Raw genomic sequence first — 20,121 nt, 5'->3', positions numbered from 1 at the left:
CTCTTTTTCTCTGGCTGGCTGCCCCTTGCTCTCCGCCCCTTTTAATCGCTGCACCTTCATGTTTTCACCCTCCATTTTCCGGTGGGCTTTTTTTTTCTGGTTCCCATTTTTTTTTTTTTTTTTTTTTTTTGCGGTATGCGGGCCTCTCATTGTTGTGGCCTCTCCCGTTGTGGAGCACAGGGTCCGGACGCGCAGGCTCAGCGGCCGTGGCTCACGGGCCCAGCCGCTCCGCGGCATGTGGGATCTTCCCGGACCGGGGCACGAACCCGTGTCCCCTGCATCGGCAGGCGGACTCTCAACCACTGCGCCACCAGGGAAGCCCTGGTTCCCATTTTTTAAGCACGGCGGCTGACGCCTTCCTCTCATCCTACACTTTTACTCCTACTCAGCCCCTTCATTCCTCTACCGCGGCTCCCATTTAACCTGTGAGCTCCCCGCCGCCTCAGGTTGCCAATTTTACTCCTCTGCCTCATTTCTTCTCTCCCGCCGGGGTTCCGGGACCCCATCCCCCCAGTTCTCTCCTCAGTCTTCGCTTTTCGTCTCCCCCATTCTCCTGACCGCCGGCGTCTTCAGGTCCCCCTTCCGCCCTGGTCCGCCCCCACCCCCGATTTTCCCCCTGTCCCATCTCCCCCCGTTTTCTCCTCAGCTCCCCGGTGCCTTTCCGTACCCCCTTCCTCGTTTTCCCCTCAGCTTCACCTCACCCCGTTTTAAACCCACACCTCCTCCCTCCATCCCCGATCATCGCCTGGCCCCCCACTCCGTTCCTCCCATCCTCCCCATTCCCGCCTTTCCCCCTAAGCCCCGCTCCTCCCAGGTCTACCAGAGGCGCTCCATCTGTCCCCTGGTTCTCCCACCCCCATTTCCCCCTCCGGCCCCCGTTTCCCCTCGGCCCCGCTCCCCGACCCCCTCCCCGCGTTCACCTGCCTGCCTCCCACCCCGGTTTTTCCCTCAGCACCCCCCGCCCCAGGTTATAGTCTGTCCTCATAACCCCCCGTTCTCCTCTGAGCTCCGCTTCCCACCGCCGGGTTTTCACCTGCCCCCCCACTTTCCCCGGGCCCCGCTCCCCCAAACCCCAGGTTTTTCTCCTGCCCGCGTCCACCTGCCCCGCCCCCTCTTTCCCTTCGGCCCCGTTCCCCCCCACCCCCACCCGCACCCCCAGGGCCGACCCTTTCCCGCCCGGCGTCCACCTGCCCGCCCCCCGCCGTCCCGCAGCCCGGCTCCCGGGTTCTCTCCAGCCCGCCCCGGCCCCGCCCCCCGCGCGTCCCCGCCCGCGCCCGCCGCCATGTGACGGGAAGCAGCTGATGGCCTCTCCGGGCGGCGGCGGCGGGCGCGGCGGCGGCGGCGGCGGCGGCGGCGGGGCCGGGGCCGGGGCCGGGGCGGGGGCGGGCGGCGCGGGGGCGGCATGAGGGCCGGCGGCCCGGGGGGCTGAGGCGCCCGCCGCCAGCCGCGGGGCCGCGCGCGTCCTCCATGGAGGCCGGAGGTGAGTGGGGCCGTGGCGCGCGTTCCCCGCCGGCGGGGCCGGGCCCGTTCCCGGGGGGGTGGGGCGCGGCCTCGGCCGGGGCGGGGGATGGGGACGGCGGGGGCGCCGGACCTGGGCCGTCCGCGTCGGCCGGCGGCAGGGTGCGCCCCGGGCGACCAGCTTTGTTTCGCTTTCGCTGTCAGCGGCCGCCACCCCGTCTCCCGCCGCCGACTGGACCCGGGGAGGACGGGCCTCTGCGCGGCGGGGATCCCCATCCCCGGGACAGTCAGGGGCGCCCGGGGCCCGACGCCTCCGCCCGGGTGGGACACGACGGGCGCCAGGCCCTCGGGCGGGGGCGGGTGATACCCGAGAGGGTGGGTGCCCAGGTGCTGCACTCGAGGTCTGGGTGGGAGTCCGCTGTGCTCCTTACAGGCTGTGTGATCGTGGACGAACCGCTTAACCCAAGTCTGTTTTGTAGTTGCACAATGGGTTAATAATAGTATTTGCCTCAGCGGGTGGTTGGGAGCTTCCCAAACTTGTCTGTGCGTGAAAATGGGGTCTGGAATCCCTATTGAAAAAACATATTCCAAGCCTCTCCCAATAGAGACTGATTTGTAGAGCCGAGCTGCCGATCCCTGGTGACATGGATGAGGGGACAAGTTTAGGATACACCGATGAGTGAGGTACTTGCCTCTCTCCTTGTTAACAGCTGTCATCAGAAAACGGTGTGGAAGTCGGAGAATATTGGAAGCACTTGGAGGGTCAGCCCAAATGACCATGCAGCCTCAGTGGGAATGGTGTGCTTGTTATGCAAAGGCCAAACCTCAAGACGCGTCCTTCAGGCTTCTTCTTTCCAACCACTTTGCCCCTAAACCCCACTAATAGAAGTTTGGGGTGGGCTTGTGATTTATTCTGGGAGTCCCAACTCTTGAATATACTCCCATGCTTAAAGGCGGTTTCCTGAGGGGAAATTTCTCAGAAGGGGGGGTCAAGGCCTAGGCTCAGGATTTGTTCCAGAACCTCTTTGTATTCTTCCAGTGAAGTTCAAGCTTCATTCTGGTCAGGAGGATTCTGATCGTGGATGTTTTTGTGTTTCCCTGGCTTCTTTGATGGAGCAGGGATTGTGGGTGGGTGGGTTGAAATCAGGGTTTTCCCTGGGGTGGTGTAACTTTTTAATTTGGGAAATGACATTTCTTTGTTTGCTGGAGTAAGGCATTCAGTACCAGGTGTAGAGGTAGCTCTCTCTGCCTTCCCATCTAGATAAGGGCTTTCTCTTCGGCGAGTTTGTTACCCATAGAACTGTTGTTAAATGGCCCCTACTGTTTGTCTGAAATCTTATGTGAATCTTTTTATAGCTTCCGCTGTCTATTCCATTGACTCCTTTTAGTTTATATCTGGAAGCGATCTGGAGCTAGCCTCCCTTTTTAGCAGGAATCTGTTTCCAGTTCTGGGTTTTTCCTAATGATTGACGACTGTGTTTTGGGGTGTGGGCTGAGCTGTTGAGAGCTGCCAAGCTACCGGTAAAAAAAAAAAGGCCAGAGTTTTATTCTTTTGAAACTGAATAAAGACCATTGTAATGGGACTAATTGTAATGGACAGCAGTAGATATCTTCAGAGTAGTGGTTAGAACGTATTTATTCATTCAAATATTTATTGAGTGTCTACTATGGGCCAGGCACTCTCTAGGCCAGCACCGGCCAATAGAAATATAACGCGAGCCAGATATGCAATTTGAAATGTTCTAGTAGTTGCGTTAAAAAAAAAAAAAGTGAAACAGGTGAAAGTAATTTTAAAATTATATCTTTGTCAATCCCGCATATCTAAAATATTATCATTATAACGTAATCATGAATAATTATTGAAAATTTTTAGATTTTTGCTTTTGTACTGTCTTTGAAGTAAAGTATGTACCATGTACCTAATGGCCCATCGTAATTGGGACTTGCCACGTTTCAGAAGGTCAGTAGCCACGTGTGGCTAGCAGTTACTGTATTGGACAGCACAGCCCAATAGCAGTGAACAGTTCGGAATGAGGGTGGGGAAGAGAGAAACAACAGTTACATAAAGAGAAGCAAGCAATCAAGAGAAGTTGTGCGAGTGATAGTTATAAAGAAAATTCAGTGGAGTGAAAAGAAAGTGATTGGGCCACTTTGGATAGTGAGGCCAGGAAGGTCTCTGAGAAGGTGACACCAGCACTGAGGCCTGAAGGGTAGGCAGAGCAGCTGGGCGAGGATCTGGGGCCAGCCAGGCAGAGTTTTCTGAACGGATGGAACATCTCATGTAGAGATCTCAAGGCAGGACAAATCAACAAGCTTCCTGCCGGCTAGAGTCATTCATAGCTTCTCTCTCTCTGTGTTCAGGCAAATCTCCTTTCACAGAAGAGGCCCATGGTAAATGTCTTTCCACTCTGCCTGATTATCCAAACACATCCCAGTGTTTAATTAGAAAACTCAGATCCATAGGCCTTTTCAGCAAGAAGGGCCAGGGCAGGTACAATCCCAGATGAAGCTGGATCATCTTGCCTCTGGTTTTTTTTTTTTTTTTTTAAAGTTCTGCACTAATTATGGCTTTCTTTTCCAGCAGCCAAGTTTAGTTTGGGCCCAGCCTCCTCTTCAGAATCTCCGTAGTTCCTTCGGTTTTTTTCTTATTTTAGTTCTTGGATTCTTGAGCCTGAAATAGCAAGAGATTAAATCCCCAAATCACAGAAATAGAGTGTGAAATCTGGGTATGGCTTATGTTTAAGAAGCATTTCATGTAAAATGTTTGGCAAAGGCATCATAATAGTCTAAGGGGCTTCATTTCATTTATATTATAGAGAGATACCATGTATATTTATTCCACAAATATTTACTGAGTGCCTGCTCTCTGCCAGGAACTCTGCTAGGCACTGGGGATAAACATACAAGGTCCCTGCTCTGTCGGTGGCATTGATGTCCTAACTGGAGGGAGACGGATAATAATCATAATGGTGATTGTGATGTAAAGAAAATAAAGTGAGGAGTTATGAAGGACATTGACTTGGGATCAGAGCAGGGCTCTTTAAGGAGTTGTCATTTGAGCCAAGACCTGGATGAAGAGAAGGTGCCAGGCATGCAGGCATTCCAGTCTGGAATAGTCAGCTATTCCAGAGAATAGCTGGTGCAAAGGCCCTGAGGTCGGAACTAATTGAGCATAGTCGAGGAGTGAGAGAAGGCCAGTGTGCAGGACTTCTAGGGCAGGGTGAGGATTTTATTCTAAGAGTGATCGAAACTGATCACTCTGAAAGGTGAGGAGAATGGGTGTTGGGGGCCAGAGGGGGAGCCAGGAGAGCAGTCTCCTAGCAGAGGGAGCTAGGAGTCTGCTTAGTGAGAGATGATGTTGCATATATGAGCCAATGTTGATGAGACGATGTTGCATAGGTTAGAATAGCAGCCGGGAGATGGAGGAAAGTTAGGTTTGGCAAGTCTTTTGGAAGCAGATGCAGTAGAACTAGTTAATGGATTTGGTTTGGGAGGTAAAGAAAAGAGAGAAGTCAGGGGTGACCCCTTTTCATATTGTGTGGAGCCTCCATGGTGTCGAAAGGATGGATAACGTGCGTATTGTGGAGGAAGCGAACCAAGTGTGAATATTACCAGGGTGGAATGAAGTCAGGTGATGAAAATGTACCTCCAGATCAGTCAATGTCATTTAATATTTGACTCCATCTGGCTTCTCAACCTCAGCACCACTGACATTTTGAGCAAAATAATTCTTCGTTGTAGAGGCTGCCCTGTAGGATGTTGAGCAGCATCCCTGGCCTCCACCCATTAGATGCCAGTAGCACCCCCTCTGGTTACGACAACCAAAATGTGTCCAGACATTGCCACATGTCCCTGGGGGGCAAAAGTGCCCCTGGCTGAGAACCACTGGACCCCATGAGGAGGCATTAACAGAATAGGGCTCTTTTACCTTAAGAAGATATCTAGAAATAATGGGAATAAACGCCACGGGGTTGCTGCGTAACACTGAGTCTTGTTTTGGATTTACAGTATAAAGTAAGTTCTTACCATGCAGATATTCACATCCAGAGGACTGTGCTCAGATACACAAGTAATTGTGTAAGTGAAAGGATCGCCTGTGCAAACACAGATTTCTAGGAGGAATTACCTGGGCGTATACAAATGCCAATTTAGACAGATCTGATATATTAAAACCTAGATTTAAGCATAGAACCTCAGGGAATTAATATTCTCTTTACAAAGGAAACTTCCTTAAATTTTCTTTAAATAACAAAGCCATAAAGGCTTAATATGATTTATTAAAATTCTATTTAAAGACAGAATTTTCAGCAATACATTTATTTCATGAAACAAGATATACCCATGTATTTTCCTATAATGCATGTCAGAAAAATATATATATATACGTATAAATATTATTTACATATATGCATGTTTACTGTCTGTTTCATTGAATCCAGGATATCATGGATTGTATTGCCAATATGTGTCACTGAAAAAAATACTGCCTATTTAACTATGAAAAGTCATCGCTTGACACATCCTGATTTTAACAAGGTCAAACTGAGAAGACTTATAAAGATGTGTCCTAAAATATACGAAATAGGGGCTGTTTAAATTAGTATCTATCTGGTAACAGCTATAAAAAGGTCAAAGTCTCAAAACTGCTAAAGTGGAACATACACATCAGACAGTGACCTCATTCAGGATGGAAGCCAGTTTTTATATTCCTATGTAACACAATTGTAGCGATCAAAAAATCAGTTCTGAAGGCCTTGAACTTACAAGCTTTGTCAGCCATTGAGAATCTTCCGCTGTAGGGGAGACTTGAACTGGGGACTGCCCTTCAGGTCGATGAAGAAGCACCAGTCCAGCCCCCGCCCTTCACAGGATGCTGTGCTAGCCTCCCCCCTCCGCCCCCCCCCCAAAAAAAAAGAAACAAGGATTGAATCGGCTTGGTGTTTGAAGGCGGCTGCGTAAATTCCCAGCTGGGGGTGGCGTCGGGGCAGAGGGAAACTTGTCACTACAGGAGAGAAAGAAATAAGGAGAGTGGGACTTCCTTCCGCTTTGATAGTGTGAGATCTGGGTATGCTTCTGGGTTGCTAATCTCAGTGGGATTCTCATAAGCAGAAAATGAGTCTAGGTGTGAACTCAGATGAGCTACTTGGGGCACGACAGGGAGGTGTGTGTGGCCAGCGTGTGGCGTGCAGGGAGACGACCGGAAAGGGAAGGCTGGGGCCGGTGGGGTGGGCTGGGAGGCTGGGTCTCAGCTGCCTTTATCTGGTAGGCAGGTGGGAGCTTTGGAATGTATTTGAAAGAACTGTCAAGATGTGATGTGCGTTTCAGCTTCAGCAGGGTCCCTGGGGGCAGGAGAAAATGCATCAGGAGAGTCTTGTAAAAGATCGGAGCAAGATGGGATGAAGGTTTAGGCCAGAACAGAGAGGAGATGGAAGTGGGAGGCCAGATCAAGAAGTCTGAGTGACAGGAAGCAGGGCCAGTGCTGAACATTTTAGCCTTGATGATGGAGAGGATGATGGGGAGGATGACGGGGAGTGAGAGGGAGCCTGTGAGTTTCAGATATTCCTTCTTTCACCTGTTTCCCAGTAGCAGGTTCTTTTGGAGAGACCTTAAGTGCATCTGAAGGCTTCCTGATCAGCATCGTCTGATCCTTGCCTGGCCTGTCTCCTTTCTTCCTCTTCGGGCTTTCATAGGAAAACGAGGCCTCCCTTCACTGGATTCACTCTTACAAAGGTTACTCTGAGTCACGGTTAACCAGAAGTCAGGAGTGCCAGCACTGAGTAACCCCACTGGAATTCGGCCTGTGGCTACTGTTAGTGCCCCAGGTCATTTAAATGACAACTCCCTCCCAGAATCCGGACTGTCACTTTTTGCCATGGGGAGATCTTGGTGGCTTTCCAGTTTCTGAGTCAGCAAGGTGGTCAGGGGCCTGGTTCTGCCCTTAACCCTCGAGGTGAGGGTGCCTGTTTGAAGCATGCTGTCTCCTGCCCCAGAGGAGCCACTGCTGCTGGCCGAACTCAAGCCCGGGCGCCCCCATCAGTTTGATTGGAAGTCAAGCTGTGAAACGTGGAGCGTTGCCTTCTCTCCGGACGGTTCCTGGTTCGCCTGGTCTCAAGGACACTGCATTGTCAAGCTGATCCCCTGGCCGCTGGAAGAGCAGTTGTAAGTTCTTTCACACCCAAGGGAGTGAGGGAGTCCTGGGGAACTGAGCGCTCTCCCAGATGGCTCCCTGCCCGAGAGCAGGAGAGGGAAGGTGGCCAAAACAGTTCAGCAATTGGATCAGTGAGGTTTCCAGGGTCCCAAATTCTGTACCTGTGAAAATGAACTCCATCGAGATTATGTTAGCCCTGAGTTTCTTTTTTTTAACAGCTTTCCTGAGATATAATTTACACGCCGTACAGTTTGCCCATTTAAAGTGTGCAGCCAGAGGCCCAGCTGGGTAGTTAGGCTTGATTATCCGGCAGCTGCTGATGAGGGATGACTCCCCCTTACCAACTAGCTGTATTTTAAATTTCTCTAAATTACCTGAGTCCTTTGGAGGCAAATAAACTTGTCTTTCACAAAAAAAATAAATAAAGTATACAGCTAAGTGACTTGAGAATATTCACAGAGTTGTGCATCCATCGCCATGATCAATCTTACAACATTTTTGTCGCCCAAAAAGAAACCCTCTAATCCCCCTCTGCTCTCCAGCCCTGAGCAGCCTCTCATCTACTTTCTGTCTTTATAGATTTGCCTATTCTAGACATTTCGTACAAATCGAATCATACACTATGTAGTCAGTTGACTGGCTTCTTTCACTTAGGGTACTGTTTTCATGGTTACCCGTGTTGTAGCATGCTTCATGACTTCATTCCCCTTTACTGCCAAATAATGCTCCATCTTATGGAGACACCACATTTTGTTTATAAGTTTATCCACTGGTGAACATTCAGGTTGTTTTCACTTTTTGGCTATTAGATAATGCTTCTGTGAACACTTATGTGAAGTTTTTGTGTGGATATATGTTTTTGTATATGTTTAACTGGTTGAGGAACTGTCAGACTGTTTTTCAAAGTGGTTCCAGCATTTTACAATCCCACCAGCAATGTTGGAGATTTCCAGATTTTCCACATCCTGACCAACACTTGTTATCGACTGTCTTTTTTTTTTTTTTTTTTTTGTGGGCGCGGGCCTCTCACTGTTGTGGCCTCTCCCACTGCAGAGCACAGGCTCTGGACGCGCAGGCTCAGCGGCCATGGCTCACGGGCCTAGCCGCCCCACGGCATGTGGGATCTTCCCGGACTGGGGCACGAACCCGTGTCCCCTGCATCAGCAGGCAGACTCTCAACCACTGTGCCACCAGGGAAGCCCTCGACTGTCTTTTTGATTATAGTATAACCATCCTAGTGGGAGCAAAGTGGCATCTCATTGTGGTTTTGATTTGCATTTCCTTGCCCACCTTTTCATGTGATTATTGGCCCTTTGCATGTCTTCTTTGGAGAAATGTCTATTCAGATCCTTGGTCCATTTTAAAATTGGCTAGTTGCCTTTTTTATTATCAACCAAGTTCAGTTCCTGATATTAACTAGCTTTTCTGTCTCTGGGCTGGACAAGTCCCAGTATCTGAATGCTGTGAGCTCCCAGTCAGATGGCCCAGCATCAGTATTTTTTTCATTTGTCACAGGGCAACTCTATGTCTGTATTTATTTACTCAGCCAACAGTTGTTGTAGTCTTCCTTGCCTGACCCAGAGCCAGGGGCTGAGAATCCTGAAATAAATCAAACATGGCCCCTGCCCATGAGGGTCTCATTTGTTTTGCTTTAAGCATTTCTTACAAGTAGCACGTTAGATTTAAGTTTTTTATAAGTTCATCCTGAAACTTGTTGCCTTGATAATAGGTAACGCTGATGAAAATTTGCTGAGATGGGTACTCTGCACGCTGCTGGGGTTGAGGAGTATAAATTTGTGCACTTGCTGGAAGGAAGGCCATTTCGAGGACCTTAAAACTGCTCTTCCTGCGATTAGGAATCTCAGAAATGGGGTCATCTATTTATTTATTTATTTAAAAACTTTTATTGGAGTACAGTTGATTTACAATGTTGTTATTTTCTGCTGTACAGCAAAATGAATCAATTATACATATACATATATCCACTCTCTTTTAGATTCTTTTCCCACATAGGTCATTACAGAATATTGAGTAGAGTTCCCTGTGCTATACAGTAGGTCCTTATTAGTTATCTATTTTATATATAGTAGTGTGTATATGTCGATCTCAATCTCCCAATTTATTCCTCCCGCCACTTGCCCCCGGTAACCATAAGATTGTGTTCTACATCTGTGACTCTATTTCTGTTTTGTAGATAAGTTCATTTGTACCATTTTTTTATAGTCCACATATAAGTGATATCACATGATATTTGTCTTTCACTGTCTGACTTACTTCACCTAGTATGACAATCTCTAGGTCCATCCATGTTGCTGCAAATGGGAGGTCATCCATTTACATACACTGATTTTCAACATGAAATTAATCATATGGTAGTTAAAAATCAGAAATAGCTTAAAATCTGGTGATGAGAGAACGCTTAAGGAAATTTTGGCATTGCTGTATATTTCTGTAGCCATCAAAGATTGTTGTGTGTGTTTTTTGTTTTTGTTTTTTTTAATCACAATTTTCAGTTCCTTCTATACTCAGTTTAATGGTAATGCCAAGATCATTATTTATTGGTTCCCCCAGTCTAAATACAAGGGACTCAACTTCATATCCAGACTTAAATCTGATATAGATTTATAGTCTGAAAAAGTATTTTTTAAAAAGCATAAAGTGGGAAATCTGTTACTTCCTTGAAAATCACTCTTGTATTCAAATATATATATTACTATACATAAATATATCTTTCCAATATTAGGGAAAATGTAAATTTGAGCATTAACCCTTTATGTGTATCTTTTGTTTAATATAATGAGGGAAATATTGTTTAATATGTTAAATGAGCAGTTACTTGTTTTAGGGAAAAATCACACATTTTGAAGAATAATAACTTGAGGAAATGCTTACAGTACAAGGCTTACTGAAAAAAGCAAGCTATGAAACTGTATTTGCAGTATGATCCCAAATTTGTTTTTGAATAACATGTGAATGTACACATAAATTAAAAATTCATCATACACTGTTTACTGTGGTTAGAGTGGTATTAGGATCTGGGTAATTTTTATAATTTTCTCATTTCCAAAATTTCCCCATGTTTCACTATTAATTTTATAATTTAAAATAATTGTTATTTTAAAAATCCTTTAAGAGGGGAAATCTGGGGCCTTTATATTCTTGTTAGGGTTGTTATACATTTAAAAAAATCATATAATGTAGCGCTTTTGATATTGAGCAAATAATTGATAATAACTAGATAAATGTACTACTACTTTTAATAAAATTTTCTGAAAATTCAGTTTTGGTGAAGTTAAATTCTCCTAATGACTGTCCCCGGCCCCGAGCGGCCCCCTCCCACAGTCGTGTCTGCCACCTCCCGTGTAGCTCATCCCTTGAATTCATTGCAGACTCTGAAGTCCAGGGCATGTGCTGAACACTAGGCTAGGACACCCAAGACTTGACTACTAGTTCCCGTTCTGCCCCCAATTTTGTGACCCCAGGAAAGTTATCTCTACCCCTAACATGTTAAATTTATGATAGTAAAATGAATTACTATGCCAATGTGCCTTAATTCCTTTGGAATAAAGTAGCTACAGATGTATCCCTTAATTCAAATACAGAAATCAGGATTTTATAAAAAAAAAAAAAGGTAACTTTGGAGGTTCTGAGCTGGCCTACAGAGCTCTCCCCATAGCTTGCCTTTTCTGTGCTTCTCCCCTGGATGGCCAACTAAGGCCCCCGAGTCAGGGCTAGGCAGGTCTTCGAAGTGTATGTGTCCGCCTGGCTGGGGCCGGATGTGGATTGGGTGGGCTTCATTGAAAAGACATTCAGTGTCACATTTCAGATGGTCTGTCAGAACGACACATTTTCAGACCACGTTTGGCCATTTAGACCAGGGGTCGGCACACTTTTTCTATAAAGGCCCAGATAGTAAATATTTCTGGCTTTGGGGGCCGTATGTCTCTGTCAAGACAAGTCAGCTCTGCTGCTCGAGCGTGAACACGTCCCTAGGCGAGAGGTGGGCAGACGAGCCTGGTGGAGGTGGGAGACGGCTTCACGTACAGAACAGACTGCCATCCCGGGCACACTCCCGCAGCCTCTGCTTTAGAATGACAGACTTTCAGAGTCGAAGGAGCCCACGTTTGTCGCAGTCTCTCCCTTCTAGTTCTGTAGGTGAGCTTGCTTAAAATTCTTTAATATATTTCGATGATGCGATTGGCAAAAATATGACTTACTTAACTTTTCGGGAATAGATGTAATACAGAAAGAGGTTCAGCTGCATGTATGTTGGCTATAGGATTTTTCATGGAAATGAGTCCCAGCTTTATCATCACTCTTTCCCCCAGTTCGATAAACCATGGAGTGTGGCCATGTAGCAAAGCAGGACTGAATACTTACAGTGATAAAGTGTACTGCAGATAAGTGTTCTGCGTTTGCGGGCCGAACCCCAGGACTGTTTAATTGCTCATGCCTTTGAGACATTGTCTGCGAGGCAGAGTGGTGGGCAGGGCCCTGTTTCTTAGGGACGGAGTCTTATTTAGCTTGTCTGGGCCTGTGTTTCAGCATAAGTTGAAGGTAAAAGGAAAGGCTTGGGCCACTTTGAGGTCAGCGTGCCCCTGAACAGCTCTGTGAGTTCTTCCCTTCATTGCCCTGCTGGTTGGTTCCTGGACTGGATGTGCCATCAGAGAAGTAAATGAAAGAGCCTCATTCATTGATTGGAGCAAAGCGAGTGAAGGTGGAAATCGGCGTGTACCAAGCAAACTGTTGGCCCGAAAATTGGGTTTATTTTCCTGCTCCTTGGGGACTTTCTAAGCTAGAGATAAGGGGGGTATGAGGCAGAAGAGTGGCACATGGTTATTCAGGCTCTAAGTTCTGTCCTAGTTCCAAACCTACAGCATGCTTTCTTTCTCATGAGAAACATGGAGTGCATCTTTCCTTCCACGCACCAGAACCCAGGAGAACTTTCTGAAGAAGCAAGTGGCTCCCTGGAGCATCTGTGATCTAGTTTTCCCACAAGGCAGGTCGCCCCACTGCAGGACTGTCACAGATGGGATGAGCCACGGCCAGTGAAGTCTCTGTTACACAAATTCTAAAAAAAAAAAAACAAGAAGAAAGGTCGTACTAGAATTCACTGAAGGCCTATTTGTTTCTAGGATTTCAAAGGCTTAGGTACCCCAGAATGAAAAGTCGATTGACTTGGTGGCAATTTCAGACTCATTAAGAACTCTCTGCTTTTCCCAGCATCCCTAAAGGGTTCGAAGCCAAAAGCCGAAGCAGCAAAAATGATACAAAAGGGCGAGGCAGCCCAAAGGAGAAGACGCTGGACTGTGGGCAGATTGTCTGGGGCTTGGCCTTCAGCCCGTGGCCTTCTCCACCCAGCAGGAAGCTCTGGGCACGCCACCATCCCCAGGTGCCAGATGTCTCTTGCCTGATCCTTGCTACAGGGCTCAACGATGGGCAGATCAAGATTTGGGAGGTACAGACAGGTAGGTCATTTCTGGCTGGGATCAGGCCCCAGGGGGCTCTCGTGCACATTCCGATCAGGGACCAGAGGGGCCGCCAGTTGGCTGAGGGGTGTGGCTGTGACCTGTAGACCAGAGCTGCCTCTCCCCCTGATCGAGTGCCCCTCTCTCTCACGCTAGGGCTCCTGCTTTTGAATCTGTCTGGCCACCAAGACGTCGTGAGAGATCTGAGCTTCACACCCAGTGGCAGTTTGATTTTGGTTTCTGCATCCCGAGATAAGACTCTTCGCATCTGGGACCTGAATAAACATGGTATGGAGGTGACGGAATGACTTGGCAACCCCAAAATACTGTATTTGCCCCTCTCTCTACTTGACCAGTGTCATTTTATCCAGAACAGTGTTTCTCAACCTTTTTTTCTGGTATTGCCTCCTGAGGAGACTTTTTAGACATGTTTTTCCTAGTCACCCACCCAGTCCCCTCACCACCTGGGAGATTTTCATGCCAAAAATACATTGACTATCTCTTCAGGTACTGGATGTGTATCTGTGCTTTGTACATTAAAAAGGTCAGATTTTTCTGGCCATCAAGAACCAGTTTTCACCCCTCTCGATGATACATGGTGTAGAATAGGTTTTCTCAGCTGTGGCACTCTTGCCATGCTGGGCTGGATGATTCTTTGTTAGGGACCTTCCTGTGCATTCTGGCGTGGAGCAGCATCCTTGCCCTCTTAACCCGTGAGATGCCAGTAGCACCTTCTCTAGTTGTGACAACCAAAAATGTCTCCAGACAGAGCCCAGTGTCAGCATAAAGGCCACAGCCTCCCCGGGTTGAGAACCACTGATCTGGAAGAAGTCATCCATGTTGGGTACTTCCTGTTAGAAGTAAAGTTTCTTTGTACCGTGGAATCTAGGTCTACAAGAATCCTCTCAGGCTGGGGTGGGGAGGGGGGCGGTCAGCCCTAGTGCAGTTCTGCTCTAAGCAGGACTGTATCCCGGAGCAGCCCGACGGAGAATTCCATACATCTCTGGTGTTTCTCCTCAGCTGGGAGGGTGACACAGGGAAGGGGAATTGGTTGCCAGGCCATTTCTCCCTCGCAGGCGTGGAGGGAGGTGGAAGGAGGAAATGGGGACGTGGGCGGTTCATGAAGAGCACCCTCGTCCCTGATGATGCAGAGTCCGAGCGGTGACTGTGCAGCTCTCCACACCACGAGAGGGGCCCCGTCCCTGCCCTCTCAGAAACGAGCCTGATAACTTGTCAGGCAACTAAGGAGGTGCTTGTGGTGTCCTCATCTGAAGGCATCGAGTCACACGGCGCGCCCTGGGTCCTGTCTGCCCGTTGCTGTGGAGCTTGTGGCTGTGTGGTCTGAGGTGGGCCTGCTGACTGGGAGGGTGCTCAGACGCAGTGCCTTTTTTTTTTTTGCGGTACGCGGGCCTCTCACTGCTGTGGCCTCTCCCGTTGCGGAGCACAGGCTCCGGACGCGCAGGCTCAGCGGCCATGGCTCACGGGCCCAGCTGCTCCGCGGCATGTGGGATCTTCTCGGACTGGGGCACGAACCCATGTCCCCTGCATCGGCAGGCGGACTCCCAACCACTGCGCCACCAGGGAAGCCCCGCAGCGCCTTTTTTAATGAGTGTCGCAGGCACCTTGCCACCATCTGAGGCAGGGAGGGAGGACTCGCTGAAGGGGCTGAGAGTGGGCAGAATGGACTAGGCCAGTTACTAGGGCTTTTCAAGGAGAGGAGGGGACTCAAGTAGTGTCCCAGGCACGGGGCCCTGCCCTCCCACCCTGCCTTGATTTATTCACTCACACCTACCCCGGGGGAGCAGGTACGCTTCTTACTTGAGAGCTGAAGAAACCATGACTGACTTTCATAAAATTTATTTCTGTATACCCACACATACACGTGAATTCTTAAATGCATATGTATGACCATATACATTCTTCCCCCCTTTTTGGGGGCTTCTCCCCCCAAACTTTCTCATCCTCCCCTCCTTTGCATTCCTCAATAATCCCCCTGCAGTCCTGTCACCGATGCTAAATAAGACCCTTCCATATTGCCTTCCGTATTTTTCTCTATACTTGCATAATCCTATTCAGACACTCACTTTTTTTTAAATTATTAGTTTATTTCTGGCTGTGTTGGGTCTTCATTGCTGCACGTGGGCTTTCTCTGGTTGCGGTGAGCGGGGCCTACTCGCTACTCTTCGTTGCTGTGCGCAGCCTTCTTATCGCAGTGGCGTCTCTTGTTGCGGAGCATGGGCTCTAGGCGCGCTGGCACATGGGCTCAGTAGATGTGGCTCACAGGCTCTAGAGCGCAGGCTCGGTAGTTGTGGCGCACGGACTTAGTTGCTCCGTGGCGTGTGGGATCTTCCCGGACCAGGGCTCGAAGCCGTGTCCCCTGCATGGGGGGACACTTAACCACTGTGCCACCAGGGAAGTCCCAGACACTCACTTTTACATTTATGGATTTGGGGGTCATTGTTTCACAAAAATGGAATCATATTCTTCACATTTTTTCTGCATTTTTCTTTTTTATTAGACAGTACTCCATGGAAAATCTAGTTCCTTAATTTCATCTGACTTAACAGGTGGAATACTACCCTTTATTCATCCATTCCTCTGTTGATGGGCATTTAGCTTTTTCCCAGATGGAGATCTGAAGAGATGACGTGAGTGACCTAGGGTTATGCGCTGAGTAAACAGTGGAGCCAGGATTCAAGGCTGAGTTTACCTGCCTCCAGAGCATGTGGCCCTAATTATGCTGCACCACTGCTCATCCGGACATCCTGGCGAGGGTGGGAGGAGGGTGAGAGTGGGATCCTTGTGGCCAGGGGGAAACCATTACAGAGCATAAATGACAGAGAATTGAAGGTAAACACTTTCAAATTTGGAAGGATGCTTCAGAGTAACTGAGGTGGTTGGGGGACCTAAAAAGAATGTTCTCTGTTATCAAAGGAATGTATCAAACCTGATCTGTGGACAGCCTTTGTCCCACTGACCTTGTGGATTTTGGTGAAACAGTAGGTAATGATTTCCCTTGGGCATTATAACGTCATGTTAATAGATTTCAGGTATTTAAATGACAAATCCTGTCATATTTCTTTCTCTGCATTAAAAAAGGGGCCCGTGGGCTCAGCTGCTAGAGAACCGCTGGATATGGCGGGTGGGGCTGGGGGGAGGCACCACTGCTGGTTCTTCAGGCTTCCTGCTCTGTGGTTTTGGGAGTCGGCTCACCGTGTGCTCCATTTCTCTGACAGGTAAACAGATTCAGGTGTTATCGGGCCACCTGCAGTGGGTTTACTGCTGCTCCATCTCGCCAGACTGCAGCATGCTGTGTTCTGCAGCTGGGGAGAAGTCGGTGAGTCTCAAACTTGGGGTGCCCTTTGCTCTGTTGCTTCGGTTCAGGGAAGCGGCCTCATGCGTGAGAGGGTAAGTGAGCCAGTGTCCTTGAAAGCCGCCTGCAAATCAGCCCCAGCGGGAGGCACGCTGCCAGGCTGAGGCCCCTCCTTTTCTGATTTGCACTTTGACACAAACCAAAGGAGAGGAGGTGTTTGGAAGCAGATCGCTCCCGTCATGTCATGGGAGGGCTGTTTGCCTTCACAAGATGGGAAAGCCATGTTTTTTAAATTTCTTTCCCTGTTGGAGTCTACGATTTTAAAAGTTGCAACCCACATGTGTATCCAGATTTCCTTTGAACCATCTAATTTGAATCCATCTAATTAGGATTTCCATTCAAATCATAAAATGTACAGTAACTCGTTGAACTTTGTCCTGAAATCCTGTCTATTGTAACAAGAGTACTAGAAACCCAGGAACAGTTTGGGAACCGATTGTTTTTTACATCTGCATTGAGCTGTTGTTGGCTGTGACCGACTTGGGAAAGTTAAGAGTTCACTATTTGGTACAGCTCAGGTGGTTAATCATTGATTTGAGGCTTGGAACTATGTGAAAGTGAGTTTTCTTAAAGGAAAAAAAGAAAATACTTCTTTTAATGATTCTCAGAAAGGTTTCAAGTAAGGAGCTAGGTCAGACCTACAGCCGTGGGGCAGATTTCTGTGGTCCTGTAAACCAGAGGCGGGTGTCAGATGGCTCTGTTGGCTGACCAGGAATTCACCTCTGACCCCTATTTTTGGTTTCAAGTGAAAGGACAAGGTAGCCCTTGGCTTAGGTCTTCAGCATGCATTGCCCTATTTGCTAAGAGCGCTCAGAAGCAGGACCCAGAAGCTTCCCCTGAGCCGTGCTGGCTGCTGTCTTCCTGAGGTCGGTTGGTTGATTCTCCCCTAAAGTAAGCTCCTTGAGCATGTCTGTTGGTTCTGTGCCTCAAGAATTCAGACCTGTCACTTTATTTAGGCCAGTATGACATGTTCTAGAAGAAACATAGAAAAGGGGCTGGAGCACTTAGCTTCCCCTGGCTGTGCGGCCTGGAGAGGCAAGGCTGTGCCTTCTTCTCACTGTTCACGTCTTGAGCACTGTTTCCGTCCTGACCAGGCACCTGTTCTTCCCACAGGTCTTCCTGTGGAGCATGCGGTCCTACACATTAATCCGGAAGCTGGAGGGCCACCAGAGCAGCGTGGTCTCTTGCGACTTCTCCCCCGACTCTGCCTTGCTCGTCACGGCTTCTTACGATACCAATGTGATCATGTGGGACCCCTACACTGGCGAGCGGCTGCGGTCACTCCAGTAAGGACTGCCTCCCCGCTTCCGCTTCCCGGTGGGGTGTTCGATGGGAAACCTGTCTTGGTCCAGGACACAGTGTGTTCGTGCTTATTCTGAGGCACTGGTGTGCAGCAGTGTTTCATTGTCAGTTCTCAAATTAGCCCCGAGTGCCTTCAGGTCTCCGGCTATAGGAGGCTCTCTGTACTGCTTTGGATTCAGCGTTATGAAACCTCACAGTGACTCTTTCTTTCCACTTACTAATAACTGTAGTAACAGGTTCAGAATGATCCTCTTATTGAAACTGTTATTTCCAAAGTGAATTTTCATGTTCTCACCAACTTGGTCTACTTTTCCCCTTTGTCTCTGTTGTTTTCTGAAGCAAATAATAGGTAGTCCTATAATTATCATGTATCTTAGCCTAAAAAAGACTTTCAGTTTGTACTGTGGCATTAAAGCGAGGGCTGACCTACTTTGCGTAAGGAAATTAGCACAGGGAATATTAGTAATCCTTCAGCCCCCTCCACGAGACACTGGAGCTGTATGAAATGCACTTGTTTCCAGTTGTCTTTTCCAGTCTGCAAATCCCCAGGTTTTCCACATGGGGTACGAGACATCTCTGGAACCTTTTTGTGGCCATGGCACTTTGGCCTCCTGCCTGGGGATGAAAGGCGGAGGGCGGAGGGCAGCCATCACTCCAGGCCCACCTACTGTCCTGTGTCCTCCTCAGCCACACCCAGCTCAACCCCCCCATGGATGACAGCGATGTCCACATCAGCTCCCTGAGATCTGTGTGCTTCTCCCCCGAAGGCTTGTACCTCGCCACGGTAGCGGATGACAGGTAACGAAGAGAAACCTCTTTCTGTGGCCTCAGAGCAAGTGTTGGAAAGGGCTTGTAGCATCACCCTTGGGGTCTGGCCCCAGGTCTGCTGACACGTCCCTTTCTCCTCCAGGCTCCTCAGGATCTGGGCCCTGGAACTGAAAACTCCAATTGCGTTTGCTCCTATGACCAATGGTCTCTGCTGCACATTTTTTCCACATGGTGGAGTTATTGCCACGGGGTACGTATCTGTTAGCCGAACAGATGGGTAGTGATTTCTGCTGAGTATTCCATGTAGCTTTTTAAGGAAAGAAAGCATCTAGAATTTTCTTGCCTGTGAGGAAGGCTTTAAGGAAATCTGAGATTACATAAAATTCTGATATTCTCTTCTAATAGAGTTTATCATTTACTCTTAATATTTAGCCTAAATGTCAACGTGAAAGATCTACAATTCATGCTATTAACAGGCCAAGTCTGCAAGGAAGCGGAAAGCAAGATGATGCAGCATTTATATAGGAAACCATTTAGGGCAGAGACCACCTTACAGGGAACATCTGTAATTCAACAGGTGGCACTCTTCCCTGTTACATTTGAACCCATAGTATGATCTATAAAGGGCTGTACTGACAGAGACAGCACTTTGGAACCAGAGGTGCCTTGAGTTCTCCTGCTGCCCTCAGCAGCCTTAATTACTCAGCACCACAGCCTTCATATCTATTTCCAAGGTCCAGGTTGCGTTTCACTCTCTAGTCTCCTGCCAGTGCAAGTGAGAGTAGAAACGCTGATATCTGTCCCAATGAAAACAGACATTTCCAAGGTCTGCCGTAACGCACTGGTTTCCGTCTCATTTCAGGACAAGGGATGGCCACGTCCAGTTCTGGACGGCTCCTCGGGTCCTGTCATCACTGAAGCACTTATGCCGGAAAGCCCTGCGAAGTTTCCTAACAACGTACCAAGTGCTAGCGCTGCCAATCCCTAAGAAAATGAAAGAGTTCCTCACATACAGAACTTTTTAAGCCAGTCTCCGTAGTCTTACTTGTTTCCTCTGTAGCAGGATAAATCTTCCTGACAAGTAGCTGGAGCAGTGGGCCAAACATCTGGTCTTGGATTGAAATAGAATCTCTCTTTGGGATTGTGAACAGAATGTAGCAAAACCAGATTCCAGTGGCCTCGCCAGGGCCAGGGGTCTCTTCCCCATGAGGTGTGAGGGTCAGTCGTAGAAGAGGGATTCCACTTCTGCAGTGACGGAGCCTGACCTTAACCTTCAGTCCACTTAATGGACAGCAGTGCTGGACCCTCTCTGGTCATTTTGATTCCAAGAAGTTTCCACTCCCTCGAATGGGAGTGTCCGTCGTCGATGCAGATGCAGAGGAGGTGTTGGTGAAAGTTCTCTCCTGCTGGTCAGAGCCGCTTTGATGTGGACAAGGGCTTTCCTTCCTCTGACCCACGGGACAGTTTTCACAGAGCCGTCTAGGGTGAGATATTACTTAGCTTAACTAAAGTCCAGGTGACTCAGAGGCCATGCTCCTGATACAGACACTAGACTTGGCTTTTTTTTTTTTTTTTTTAAGAAACAATGGCGTGCATGTGCTGGA

General features: G+C 48.3%; 1 protein-coding gene across 3 annotated transcripts; it reads left to right on the top strand.

Moving 5' to 3' along the window:
- The first annotated feature begins 1,387 nt into the window (after positions 1–1,387).
- Positions 1,388–20,092, top strand: WSB2 (WD repeat and SOCS box containing 2). Of its 3 annotated transcripts, XM_079943164.1 has the most exons (9): positions 1,388–1,480; positions 7,449–7,617; positions 12,830–13,074; positions 13,231–13,362; positions 16,311–16,411; positions 17,561–17,733; positions 18,437–18,547; positions 18,660–18,767; positions 19,380–20,092. In XM_079943164.1, exons 1-9 carry the CDS (start codon positions 1,468–1,470, stop codon positions 19,540–19,542), a joined length of 1,215 nt encoding a protein of 404 aa, XP_079799290.1. In that variant the 5' UTR covers positions 1,388–1,467; the 3' UTR covers positions 19,543–20,092. The 3 variants fall into 3 exon arrangements, with proteins under 3 accessions (XP_079799290.1, XP_079799289.1, XP_079799291.1); XM_079943163.1 differs by lacking the exon at positions 1,388–1,480 and having other exon boundaries at positions 7,415–7,617; XM_079943165.1 differs by lacking the exons at positions 1,388–1,480; positions 7,449–7,617; positions 12,830–13,074; positions 13,231–13,362 and adding an exon at positions 15,698–15,722.
- The last annotated feature ends 29 nt before the right edge of the window (positions 20,093–20,121 follow it).

The sequence above is a fragment of the Stenella coeruleoalba genome, assembly GCF_951394435.1.
Source record: "Stenella coeruleoalba genome assembly, chromosome: 14".
In the NCBI taxonomy this organism is placed as follows: Eukaryota; Metazoa; Chordata; class Mammalia; order Artiodactyla; family Delphinidae; genus Stenella; species Stenella coeruleoalba.
Note: the sequence above shows the minus strand (reverse complement) of the source record. Positions and strands in the feature narration are given on the sequence as shown.

Excerpts from the sequence above, each read along its gene's own strand:
- WSB2 (XM_079943163.1), top strand. The coding sequence starts at position 7,430 with ATGCTGTCTCCTGCCCCAGAGGAGCCACTGCTGCTGGCCGAACTCAAG. Across the intron at positions 16,412-17,560 it reads CTGCAGCTGGGGAGAAGTCG|GTCTTCCTGTGGAGCATGCG; the intron begins GTGAGTCTCAAA and ends TTCTTCCCACAG. Across the intron at positions 18,548-18,659 it reads GCCACGGTAGCGGATGACAG|GCTCCTCAGGATCTGGGCCC; the intron begins GTAACGAAGAGA and ends TTTCTCCTCCAG.